A 13,803-nucleotide genomic window follows, 5' to 3' on the forward strand; every position below is an offset into this window, starting at 1 on the left:
GACTTTTTACCCAGTAAAGTGTGTTTGAGTTATGATGCACTTTCTCCCCTTCTCCTTCCCTTCTTTTGCCCCCACTTGAGATCATCATTACTGAGATTTGATCTGATTTGACACCCCAATATACATGTATTGTTTTTCTAAGGGTGAAGCTATATAAACTTGCAGTATTGCACAGCATTACTGTGTAGTGCTGTAGTGCTCACCCTGACCCAGCCATGTGACAGAAACTGCTCATTTCAGAAAACAGAAACCAGGGTTTCCTCAAGTAGGTGTCAGAGGGGGAAAGAGTTAAAGAGAATCATTTTTAATGTACCGTTGATCAGCTTCACATTAAACCTCCATTTTTAACTTGTTAGTGGTTTTAATGGAGGTAGCTAGCTATCTGAAAGGTCCTGATGCATTTAATTCATTACTTCAGTTTCTTCATGATTTCTTGAGTCAGTTATTTTTCATTTTTTCCTCTTATTAACTACTAAAAACTGTGAAACTATGCTGAAACTATCTTTCAGCTCTTTGGTGGCTAAAGGTGACTGAAGCTTTCGGCGGATTCTGGCAGAACAGTCGAGTTTGTGCCGCCACCAAGGCGAAGCAGTCTGGATCTCGGTGCTCTGCGGGGCCTTCTCAGTCTGCTGCAGCTAATTGGCTCCTCTGAGAGCCGCGTACAGTCACTCATAAACACAGTGGATGCAGAGATCCACACGAAAAACACTGACACACCAACTCAGGACCTCCCAGCCATCTGCTGGGGGCTCGCACATACAGGTGCTCCTGTTTTCCCAACTCTGAGCTCAGGAGACGCTCGGGGTCCCAGCAGCCTGCTGTTGTGTTTGATCAGTGACGCCGCGCCGCTCCTTGTCATTGTGATTCTGCAAACCTGCGGTTCACGACTCATGTCTGTCCAAACAGCTGTTTCTTTTGTAAGAATCCCCCTCTCTCTGCCTGAGGACCAGAAGAGCACTTTACACAGCAAGAGAGCTCATCATCATCATCATCATCATCATCACTTTTATGGCCCACAGAAGTCCTGCATTTCACACAGCTTGCAAACCTCATCTTGAACGGAGAGCAGTCACTGCATCAACACGGTATCATACCACAAATCCACTGTGTCATAATTAACCCACAGTGGAGCACTCAGGGAGTGAGGTGTAGCACTGCTGACATCAAGTTGTAGAGAAAGGGAACTGCATTCGACTGCACTGGATGCATTTTTTTCCATCCTTGAGGGGAAGAGAGTGGCAGTCAGAAAAGCACTCCAGCTCACGGGAACTTTAGAAGAAAAGAGCCGCTCAATGCAGACGTCAAAACACAACCAGATTTAGAAATGGAAAAACTTGAGAGGATTAAAATACCTTTCATTAAACAGCTCACATTTAAAACAGCTGCCTTCAGCTAAAGTGGTTCCACCCTCCCAGTGCTGCACAGTGGACCTCCATATCCAATTTTGATTGATCTGCACCATCATCGATAAATTTTGCTTTCAGAGAAACGGCCAAAAAAGTTTAATTCAATTGTCAGATGAAAATTTTAGGCAGTTTTGTACTTAATTATACTAATAGGTTTGCTTTCCTTGCTTTTATCAGTAGTCGGGAAATTTTATCAGGTATAATAATGTTAGGTTGTGTTTTTTTTAAGGCCACAGAATAAGATCCCAGATCCAAGCAATGAAAACAAGCCTTGTCCAAAGGATGGCTGGGCTTCCCTTAGTGATAAGAGGCAGGGGTGCCACCAGGGATTTGGGGCCCTGTGGGGGAAAACAAATGACCACTTTGGGCCCCACCACTTTAATATTGCAAACAATTCCAGCCCCAGAAATATAACACTGTGCAGACATGGATCAATATTCTGCTTAGATAAATAATTCTTTTGATTAGATTGATGTGCAAGCCATTTTTCTTCATTTTAATGTTTTTAATGAAATTATCAACATTATCAGGGTTTGTTTTGATTTTAACATTGATTGGTTCCTTACACCAAAATAAACATTAACTTTTTGGAATGAAGTAAAGTTAAATTCTCGTCAATAAAATTGTGTAAAATTGTTTAAACATTTTCATTTATAATATTTAGTATTTGTAAATATAACCTAAATAATCTTGGAAAGAAAAGCGTCTGGACCCTTTTAGGTTTCTTGAAGACATTTCACCTCTCATCCGAGAAGCTTTTTCAGTTCTAAGCAATTGGTGGAGAGTCCCAGATTTTGACTTTGGTGACCCACACCCGTTTTCACACCTTGGCTCGTGTGATTAGGTAGAGGATCAATAGGGAGTCCAAGGCCCTTCAGATATCAGTGGGCCTGGTTCAGTGTCAGGAGTGTGGGGAGATGGGAGTGGGACTGAGCCAGAGGGTTGATCGGTTTAGCTGGGCAGCAGGTCGGCAGATTAGTTATTTAACACTGAAATGTAATAAGTGTCTGCCTGCACCATCTACGTGCTGGCTAAAATAACACAAATATTATCTTCTGTAGGAATGAAGCTAACTAATAAGCAGCTTCTTTCATGTGGACTTCTCTATGAGTTTAATTTCAACCCGTCTCTCTTTTCTTTTTTGAAACCCAGACTTCACTTTTAACAGCAGTCTAGGTTTTAGTGCTCATCATCAGCTAGGAGTGCGTGCACCTGGACTAAACCAAATCATGAAATAAGGAGGGGGTGTTAGAAGCTAACTGAATTTCATTATTTGTTGCCAAAAATAAAGCTAATGATAGCAAACAAACACCTTTATAAGTTTAGACAGTTTTTAACACCATCAATTTAATGGTTCTCAAATGTAACTTGATACCTGAGTCTGTCTTGTCTAATGTCCGCCCTCCCCTTGTTTAGTCAACTAAGAAATGAGTCACCAGAAACATACCTAGCTAAACAAGCTTGCTAGCCGTTTGCTGTCAGCGCTCCACTCTGTCATCCAAATATGGTTTCCATTTTTTTCTAATGAGAAAACAAACAAACAAAAAAAACAACAAACAAACCGCGGCTGCCACATTGGGCCATGTATGGGCAGTCTATGCATATATCACCCAACCCTGGATTACCTTAGTACCTAAAGGTTTTCTTAATGACTCCTTTTCTCTAAAACAGTGATTTTTTTTTTTTTTTTTTGTGTGTGTGTGTGTCTGTGTGTGTGTGTGAACAGTCTTCCTTTCAAAGCCTTTTCATATATTTTACTTAAATTCACGAAACCCCATCTGCTGTTTCTGGAGATAGAAGTCCAGCAGAGGGGATGTGAAGGTGTGGACTATTACAATAAAGACCCATCTAAATCTGCTTTAAGGTCTTTAATTCAAATAGGATCTAAAATGTAGTCATCTTTATTTTTCCTCTAAGAGTCCTTAAACACAAATCTAGACCATCAGCACCCTGGAGAATGTGCTTATCCACCTTATATCAGCTTTCCAAATTATTAATCTCATTTTTCTTGCTGTGTGATAAAGAAAAATAAATGAGACACATAGGAGCTCTGTAAGAAGTAATGATGTAGCGAGACGTTTCACTGAAAAGCAACATTAGAGAGAAGCTTTTTGCATTACTGACGTTTAATGTAAACTTCCAGTGGGGTGAATGAGGTTTTCTCTCTACATTATGCAATTTTGCATTAGTTTAAATGATGTATCTTAAGGAGATGATGATTTTAGTAACATATCTTGTTGCTGTTCTTGCACTTCCGCTGTGAGGCCTTTCACAAAATAAAAAATAATCATTGCGTTTAGATGGGGCTGCGGTCTCACTACATGCAGTTTTCAAAATTCCACGCAACACCTTAAAAAGTTCATTATGAGTTTTCCCTATACTCTTCTTCTTTCAGCCTATTGCACATGTTTTGTAGCTACAGCTGACTGATTTAAAAGTCAGAGGCGAGTCCAGAAACATGTTGGGAGTGTTGGTCTGTGCCCAACAAAATGTGGTTACTGAGAAGGTGTTAATGTTTACAACCTACCTCAGCAGTAGGCCAGGTTGTAACAAAGTATATAGTCAAACAGGTTAAAAACTTTGCAGTGCACAAATAGTCTGTGAAGTGCTGACACGATCATCGCCGGTCTGGAGTTCAGTCCTGCATGTCAGCTTGTCTCATGATCTTGGAACTTCTTTGAACAAAGATTATTTTTACCCATCGTGTCCACCAGGTGGCGATGACAGCCCATAATGCGCTAATCAAGGACCATCAACATGAGTTCCATCAGATTTTTAAAACTTAATGCACAATTTTACAACACTGCTCAAAATCTTTGTGGTTTTTGTGCTAAGCTCTGTATTTATTTCTTTAATTAAAAGATACTTGCTGTGATCAAGTCTGTTTTATACTGTCTTCAGAGTTTCCTCCAAATATTAGCAATCATTGTAAACCATTTAAACCATTTCTTCACATATTTTTAAACTTCTCATTTTTTCCTAACTGTGGGGACTGTAAAGCTGTTAGCAAAGAAAGGATCATTGCCTAATAGGATGAAGCGCTTGCTTCCCTCCCCCAGTGAAACCAGTGTCTGTCCAATCCAGTTAAATAGTAATCTTGAGGGGGGGCCTAGAGCAGGTTTACCCATTTACTCAGTTATTCTTGGAAGCTTTAACTGGTGTGTGTGGTATTGCTCATAAGAAACTTAACACAGATCCTTAAGTGTAAGTTCACCGTTATTTAGGCTCATAATAAATGTGTGCTTTAATACACAGTATTGTGTAGTAAAGTGATAAAATAATTTCTTGTGAAAAAACAGGAAATTATTTTTTCCAGAGGAAATAACTGAGTAAGTAGCAACCAGGCATTGTGAATCAAATGCACTTGATTGATTGATCATCAGCAGGTATGCTCATGTCTATAAAAGCAGATGTTTTGGCAGTTTGCTGGTTTGGAGCGTTTAAAAGTGTGTGTTAACACAATGCTACAGTCTTCCCAGTATTGCATGTCCTGGCATGGTAGTAGAGAGCTAATGATTCAGGCTTGTTTTGCAGCCACAGGACCTGGACACGCTGCAGTCACTGCATCAACCATGAACCTCTGTGTATACTTAAGTATTCTGGAGTCAAAAGTGAGGCTGTCTGTTTAACAGCTAAAGATTTTCTAGTTTCATGATCCAGCTCGGGCCAATGACCCCAAACAAATCAAGGTGCAACAGTGGTTCAGAGTCCAGACCTCAATCTGACTGAAATGAAAGCTGTACATATACCACAAATACCAACACTGTAAAGAAGAGTGGGCCAAAACTCCTCCACAACAATGTGATGGACAGAAAGTCATACAGAAGATTAGTTGATGTTATTGCTGATAGAAGTGGTGCTACAAGCTATTGAATTGTTGGGTGAGCTTAGTTTTTCCACTGGACTGCATACACCGTAAATACCAATATACTGTCTGGGGAAGTAGGCCAGGATTGGTCGACTAAAGGCAGCACGGCTCAGTGGACGCCTGAGCCACACCGTCTGAGAACTGCAGAGAACTGAGCGTGCCTCTTGTGTTTTTCATTAGGAAGCAGTGATTAGCTGTAGTGTTATCAGAGTGAGGTCTCGGCTGCAGTACTAACAGTGGTTGTATCAAGGTTTCACTGATTATTGAATGTGTAGTGTCAAGCTGACCGTTTGCTTTGAAAATGGGTGGCTCGTTAAACAAAAACCAAAAATCCCAAAAGGAAAAAAAAATTGTTATTTTAAAAGAATTTCATTGGTCCGGCCCACATGTGATGAAACAGGGCTGTGTGAAACAATCCTCATAAGTGTTTTAGCACGGACCAAGAGCAAAAAAAACAAGTCACGGGAGGTTTAAGTCAAAGAAATGCAACTTTATTTAAGTGTAAACAAAGAAAACAACCCCAAAAAAAACAAAACAAAAAAAAAAAACTGCATAGGAAATGTTTAAAGTCCACAGAGTGCAGAGAGAGCAGCACGTGGCCGTTATATTATAGTCTCCGATGCCTTATTTAGACTGAAGACCTGACATTTGCACTTCCATCCAACACACACTGAGATTTAACTGATAACAACACACACACAGCGCAGCGTGGATGAGAAGCACCAGCAGCACCCATCTAAATTCAGCTGGCCACGCGGGCTCACCCCAGCTCTTGGACTGTGAGGAGGATACATTCAGTGGATTTCTGCACAGACGACAAATGCAGCGCACAAACACGCAGACACACGCACAGGGCGCCCACTCGACATGTGACAACTGGCTGCTGGAAGAACAGGACACCGCTGACAGGACGAGCTGGCTCAGGGCGAACGGCTCCCACCTCGGCCGGTGGTAAACGCTGATTTTCTGTGGTCTCTGCTGTGTCGTGTATCTGCCACCAGCAGATGGCGCCGGCGAGTGAGCAGCAAGATGCCATTTAACCCTTTTCTTCACAAAATACATTCTAAAAGGGCCAATGAGCATCAAGTGGTGTGAATAGTTGTACTTTTTGTTAAAGATAAACAAAACAAAACTTGAACCAGAGGGGGAAAGAAAAATAAAATCAGGGTACAAATTGAAAGCATTATTTTCAAATTGAGAAATTATTTGTTTTATAATATGCAAGTGGACACAAAAAGAATCAGACTAGTACAGAGATCATAACAGTGGGGGGATGGGGAGAAAAAAGTCACTACATTATCACTACACGATTCAATGAGACACCTGCAGCACAGCGCTGCTGAGAACTACCTGAGTTTTGTCTTTTTCCTTTCTAAAAACATCCCAACCCCCTTTTTCTCGTTCTTTTCTTAGAGTATACAATCATTTAAAAGCAGGTCTATTACCTCGCACACCTGGCGTGGTGCAGCTTCGTTTTGTTCTCTCCTGTTAAATTGTGTGAGGCCAGAAATAAAATGGTAGCACAACAAAACAAACAAAAACAAAACAAGAAGCAACGCAGAGCAGGGCCGCAGTCGACTGATCATGTGCTCAGCGGCCGTCCCTGCACGCTGTCGGGTTCGGATTCGAGAAGGGGGAGGCAATTTGTGCTGTTCCTCACACCAACTAAAAGGATTTCTCATCTTAAATTTGAGCAGGGAAGCTTTTTACATCACTTCAGCATGAAAGGACAGCATGCTTATACGCCCGCTCATATAAAGCATTTTAGAGGGAGTTCAGGAAAATTCGTTACTAACGGTCGAGGGTCACGCCAGTCAAAACTCTGCCGGTTGTTTCTGTGGATTCAAAGTATGGCTACCCAAACAGTGGGTGCTTTGCAGAGCCTCTAGAGAACAGGAAATACAATCACAAAAGTCAACGGTTAATTCCATCCGACGCAATCCTAACACACGCTCGCGCGCTCAAACACACACGCATCTTTGGGCATCCATTTTGGTAACACCACCCCAATAATCAGCTACCCACTCCATCTCAGTTTATCAACACCTATCTAAAGAGACATCAGTATAATACATAGACTTTTTAAAGCATGCAACAAAATTAAAAATCAAAATAAAAAGGTTTAAAATACATTTTTTTCCTCTTTAAGAGTGAAGACCTAAGGATCTTAAAGATAGAATTCTGTAATCTTAACTAAAAACTAAAACCCAATGCAACACGAACGAACATGTCAAAGAGTAATACTGAGAAGAAGAGGAAAAAAAAAAATCTTACTGGTTAAAACTGGGTGTTGTAGTCAAAGCAGCAGTGGTTAAATGTGCTAACGGCTACATCTACAATCCTGTCATGCATTTGTTTAAACCAGTGATTCCAACCTGTTTCACGATGTTCCCGCCATTCATTCACTACCCGTAGCTACTACTACTACTACTACATTTTTATTTTATTTTTTTTCACATTTCATCTGGCTATTTTAACTATTCAATCCAAGCTATTAGCTAACAATGTATCTGCTACCTGTACTTTTAGTCAAATAACAGAATGTTTTATAAAAATTGGAAACATTTTAGCTAGCTGTTTAAGGTGTCCTTTAGATCCTTTGTTTACCCATTCAGTTTTATTTGTTTATCCATACTGCCATTCAACTGTTTGGCTACGCTTTTAGCAAACAATTTAACAGTTCATCCATCGTGTACTCCAGCCTGGTCTCGCACCAAACCAGAAACTGTCAAAGAAAAACCCCAAAAAACATTGCGGCTAATTTTTGTCTTTTGTGTTTTTTAAATTTTTATTCATAGACATGAATTGTGACAGAGCACAAATTTGTGAGTCATTTGTCAGAAGCAGAATTTTCACCACAGAGTATCATGAAACATGGACGTAGATTTTGGATTGGAAAAACGAAGCAGATATGTCAGTGCCTTAAACCTGCATTCTATCCGAAGGCCACTTGATGGCGATAGCTGTAGTTCCAAAAAAGGCTTCTGGTCCTTCAGAAATATGTGGGGAAATGGCTGTCTTGTCTTTCCTCCTAAGTTTATGTGCTCAGCCACTTGTCTCAAATCATACTAAAGTCCATTTTGTAAATCATGTCCATTTTGTACCATGTTTTTAAATGGAGGCCTATCCGTGGTACGCTCATTGGCTAATGATTTATGATTAACTACTCGTTAGCCAAAGATTAAGTTTCACAATCTGACCTGCCCCTCATCAAAAATGTGGTTTTTGAGAGATTCACATAACAGTGGACGCCATCATGGTAGCTAAGTCTATCTTTTGTATACAGTCTACGATTTTATCCAGAGAAAGTGGGGACGTGTCACCATGGAAACCAAGAAAACAAAGATTTAAAAAGAGGTGACAGATGTGATATTCTAACCTCAATCAAATGAAATCCCATCTTGAAATGATAAAAATGATGTTGAAAATCTGAAATGCAAGACTCGAATTTGGGTCTCTGGTGACTCAGTCCACCACTGATTCCTCAGATCTTTTACTGTGCACCCCCACCCCCACCTTTTAAAAAGTGGGAAAAAAAACATCTATTTCATACAAAAATTAGTACAAGGGTAGTGAACAGTTTAAATGTCATTTTCAGGGACATCATATAACATTTAAATTATTAAAAAGTATTCATTTTAATTTGTGTAGAAACAACAGATTAAAGTTGTGACTACGTTGCATCCCAATGGCTCACAATCAAGTGTTCCAACCACTTTCTCACTTTAAGATACTAGTTAATCATTTTGCAGCTTTTTCCTGATTTATTTTTAAGTTAACTTTACCCCTCACATTTCTTCATCTTCACTCAATCTTTATTGGGGAACAGCTTTTGCTCAGTTGGGAATCACTGCTTTAAACCACCAGTCTGAAAGGATACTCCCAGAGGTTACTCCTCTGGGAGAGCCAACACCAAGCATCCTGAAAATCCACGCTGAAATATTGTGCTGAAATAAGAGGTAATTCATGTGCAGTCAAAAAAAGGCGGACATGTGACGGTGACGCTTTAAAAGAGGACATTTCCTCTTGCCCTCACCCCCGGCTCACTAGAACAACTTACAAGTGGAATGGACATGTCCATTATCATTATGAGGTAAAGGTAAACGGGGCCCAGCCCTCTTAAGTGCATCCAGTCAGAGGAAGAGGATTTATCCTCAGGTGCTCTGATTAAACATTTGTATCTTTGATATAATAGTCCAGTGACATTAGTTGTCTACAACGGCGTGGTCCAAAAATTTTTAACTCTGCTTGGCACAGAACTATCACAGATCATTTTGGCACAACGCTTTCATCTGAATCATTTGGTTTCTTGGTGAGAAAAAGCATAAACATACCAGGACATTTACAGTAGATGCAACAAACCAAGGGCTGTTCAGGTTTACGAGCATGGAGCGATGACCATAAAGCACATTTCATTCAAACTTGGAACAGTACCATGGATCTTTGGTCCTAGAACTATGGGGCATGTACTGTACTGTGAGGTATGTGAGTGAGGTATAAATATCCTAGGAGGTATGCATAAATAAAAGTAAACATGATCTATTCAGAATGAATAACAAAAGTAGAGGTATTTGAAGGTTTACATGCACAGTAGCAACGAGTGACAAACTTGAGGTATTTTTAAGAGTTGAGGTATATGAAACAGGAGTTCTGAGGTAAAGGAAATGTGAGGTGAGAGGATGGAAATCCTGATCACGTGCAGACAGACCTCACCTCAGAGGTGAGAGCCAGTCAGCCAATATTTAATAGTTCAAGGAATAGGCTAAGGAACAGGCTAAGAAAACCGCAATAGTCTGGTGTTTGTGGTGAGAGCCAGACTGAAGGACAAGGGGATTCCCATAGTGCTTTCACCACAAACGAGTCTCCATCACTTTATGGGAATCTGGATGTGTGTGAGGATGACCAAAGACGCTACTTTGAGCCTATGGTAAAACTGTGGCACTGCTCGATGAGCTGGGGGTGATAAAGGTGAGGGGGGAGGGAGAATTTTCTTTGGTGGAAGTATCTCCTGTACTCTATGATAAGGATCTAATTTAAAAATGCACTCGCACAGGCAGGGCCTCTGTCTTAGAGGGAAGTGGAAGTACTTGTGCACAACTAACTGTGACCCCAAGCACGTGTTCTTCTTCAAAACCCACAACTCATTTCAATGAGTGTTATCAACTTTTACACTTCTCAACAACAATGATTATTTGAGAAATGTTTTACAATTGAGATTCTGATTTTCTTTAAAATCGCCAAATCTTCTGTTGGCCATTGTGCAGAATTTCTAACTTTGGTTGACTCTAGTAGTTATTCTGTAGACCTCCATCTTTAGAGGAATTGGTCTACTAGCGTTCAGTCTGGAGGCGTCTCAACTCCAAGCATCAATAAGTAGGGCCGGGCTTTGGAGGTGGTCCTCTCTCATTGGACAGGACTGAATACTTGGCCCCTGGAGCCAAAGAAAGTGGCTTTGAACCACAATATGAATGCAAGGGATTGTAATGTTAGGCCTTTAATCTGATGTCATTAATGTCATCTGGATGGCCAAATGAGGTGTCCATTTCTGAGGCTTTCGTCACACAGCACGCCTCATCATAAGGGTGTCATTCGATTACTTAAATAACCATTTTAATTTATTTTTTTAATTAAACATTCAGACAAATCTATTAGGTACAGATCTTGGAAGATTCAATTCCAAAATCCTTTGTCTAGCCCTCCTATTAGGAGACCAGACAAAGGATGCTGCTTTCCTTGCATATTACTCTCTCTTTAATTAACTGACTGGGTAGTAATTACTAATCCAGTCACTGGATTGGAGGTGAGGCCTTGGTTTATGGGGGGTTATTCAAAGAATTCATATTATTAGAGGGGCTATGTAAATCTGACCTCCTGAACTTTATATTTCTACACATCAGTAAATTCATCATAAAAGCCTTAGCCAGTAAAGCCAGAGGGAGAGCCTGAGGTTACAGTTAATTAATGACCTGAGCTCACTTTAAGTCTATCAAGTTTGGCATCGCTTCACACAGTCTTCTTAGGCTATCATGACACTAACACCACCACAAAGCCGCACAAAGACGACGGTAAATGCGAGAGCAAAAAAAAAAAAGAAAAAGGAAAAAAAGAAACAAATAAAGCAAAACTACAAACATCAAAAGACGCTATTCTACGAGTTTCCTCTCAGCCAAGCCTTCTAATTAGGGCGAATCATGCAACCTCTACAGCGGTCTGAGTATTGTCTCAGCAACAACATTCAGGAGGTTTACTCAAATTTCAAAATGCACAGAAAGAATTCTATTAATCCTGTGCAAATATTAAATGTAGAGTCTATTGTTTTTTTGTTTGTCTCTCTTAAATAACAAAGTATAGAGGTAGACTTTTCTTCTTTGTAAAACTTCACGGACAAAAACCTCTGCTCGAAGACCGTGTACATTCATAAAGAGCTAAATGAGGTAGGTACGGAGCAGAGGGTACAAGATTTGAACAAGTGAGAAATTCCCTGAGATGTTTCCTTAAGGAGAGCCGACGCAGAGAATTTGGAACAGCTGAGGCAGAGGAAGGGAAATATGGCTCTTTTTCTAGTGATTATCAATTTTTAGAGGTCCCCCTTTGATGTATATATCACAGGTATCAGATTTTTTTTTAAAGAATAGAAATGAAAATGACAAAAATAATCTATAGTTTCAATTTCCCTTCATTTCAGCATGCTCCCAATCATCTTTGAGCTCTCCTCCTTTCTGCCGATCCATTCTCTCTCCACCGTTTCCTTCATCGGAAAAACTGCAACAAAAAAAAAAAAAAAAGGAAAAAAAAAGGCAAAGGTAGGGAGAGAATACAAAAAAGTTTGTTTTTTCCTTTTAGAACTTGAGGATGCGATTATTTCCAAAGTCGACGACCACAATGGCTCCATCGGGCGACACGGCCACACCGGAGGGGCGATCCATCTGTCCGAAGCTGCTCCCCTGCGAGCCAAATTTGCATAAGAAGTTTCCGTTGGGCTCGAATATTTGGATTCTGTGGTTGCGGGAGTCGGCCACGATGATGCGGTTCTCTTGGTCCACGGCGACGCCCTGGGGACGCAGAAACTGCCCGTTCCCGGTGCCCTCGGAGCCCAGGAAGCGAGCAGACTGGCAATCTGGTCGAATAACCAAGAGCCGGTGGTTGTTGAAGTCGGTCACCACCAGGTGGTCTTCGTGGTTAAAGGCTACACCTCTGGGAGAGTCGAAGTGTTTCCACAGGGCCCCTTCAAACCCGTACTTGTTGAGGAAAGAGCCGTCAGGGGCAAAGAGCTGCACACGATGGTTTCGGGTGTCTGAGACCAGGATCTTACCCTCAGAGTTGACAGCCACATCCCAGGGATAATTAAACTGCCCATTCTTGGTACCCTTTTCCCCAAACTTCAGCAGGAACTGGCCTTCGAAAGTAAACACCTGTCAGAGAGAGCAAACGTTTTAGAGCCTTGTATGTTTACATGAGGTGTAGATAGAAAGTAAGCGTGAGGAGCTATGTTTTATCAAAAGCAGACTTTTTAAAGGGCTTTACCCTCCCACCCTAATTTTTCTGTGAATAATGGAAAGTTAAAGGCAATTCCAGCTGTGTTGATCAGCTCTAACGGGGCTTTCATACCTGCACACGGTGATTGTCCTTATCAGCCACAACAATTCGCCTCTGAGAGTCACATGCAACCCCAGCCGGACGATCAAACTGACCAGGCCGAGAACCCAGAGAGCCAAACTTATGGTGGAAGGCACCGCAAGGCTTGAATATCTGGAGAGAGAAAACACTGCTTTATTACTCTTTAAAAGTCTCACAGTGCTTCATACTGCAAGACTCATTCATGCACTCACTCTAATGTAAACACAACTAATGCTTTCATGCTAAGCATCACTCAAACACCTCAAAGACCTCAAACCAAGCTGTTCCTTATATTGTACATCTAAAATTCATGCTCACTCTTCAATTCCACAAAGTGCTATTTCTAAGTCTTTCCATTAGTGATGACATCACAATAACAAATCTACCTGTATACGGTTGTTGCTGCGATCAGCCACCACCACGTATCCCTCCTTGTCCACACAGATGCCCCAGGGTCGACACAGTTGACCGTCTCCCTCGCCCTCACTGCCAAAGGATGACACTTGGGTGCCGAGTGACCCATAGCTCCGCCCAGACTTCACAATCACCTTGAAGGGGCTGCCCTGGATGTGCTGGTTGCACACCAGCACGGACACGAGATGCTCCCCCTCACATTTTGGCAGGTAGCCGACGGTGTACGAGCCGTTCTGGTGATCCGTTACATCCGCTGCGGACACGTTACCATCTGTAACCGACATGACTATTGCAGACACCGCGTCCCCACCCGAAAGACGTGGCTCGCCATCGTGATCGTATCCAACCACAGTGAAGGAGGCAGGCTTACCGCGAAGGGCACTTTTCAGACCCTCACCGTGGGCTTTGGTCACGGGGGCAAAAGCCCCGCTGCTAATCAGGCCCATGGACTGGATGGCAATGTAGAGAGCCTGCAGGGACCATTGATGCAGTTAATTG

The 13,803-nt window shown here is 41.5% G+C and overlaps 1 protein-coding gene across 3 annotated transcripts in view; it reads right to left on the bottom strand.

Moving 5' to 3' along the window:
• Positions 1–5,749: 5,749 nt before the first annotated feature.
• trim71 (tripartite motif containing 71, E3 ubiquitin protein ligase) overlaps positions 5,750–13,803 on the bottom strand; it is a 36,750-nt gene continuing 28,696 nt past the window's right edge. Inside the window, exons 5-8 of one of the 3 annotated variants that reach the window (XM_005463568.3) lie at positions 13,676–13,775; positions 13,278–13,558; positions 12,883–13,023; positions 5,750–12,686 (exon numbers count right to left, since the gene is read on the bottom strand). In XM_005463568.3, the coding sequence (XP_005463625.1) occupies positions 12,114–12,686; positions 12,883–13,023; positions 13,278–13,558; positions 13,676–13,775 (1,095 nt within the window). In that variant the 3' untranslated portion in view covers positions 5,750–12,113. Of the gene's footprint in view, positions 12,687–12,882; positions 13,024–13,277; positions 13,776–13,803 lie in introns of all 3 variants that reach the window. The other 2 variants (XM_005463567.3, XM_003458507.4) reach the window with 2 other exon arrangements.

The sequence above is a fragment of the Oreochromis niloticus genome, linkage group LG22 (assembly GCF_001858045.2).
Source record: "Oreochromis niloticus isolate F11D_XX linkage group LG22, O_niloticus_UMD_NMBU, whole genome shotgun sequence".
NCBI classification, from domain to species: domain Eukaryota; kingdom Metazoa; phylum Chordata; class Actinopteri; order Cichliformes; family Cichlidae; genus Oreochromis; species Oreochromis niloticus.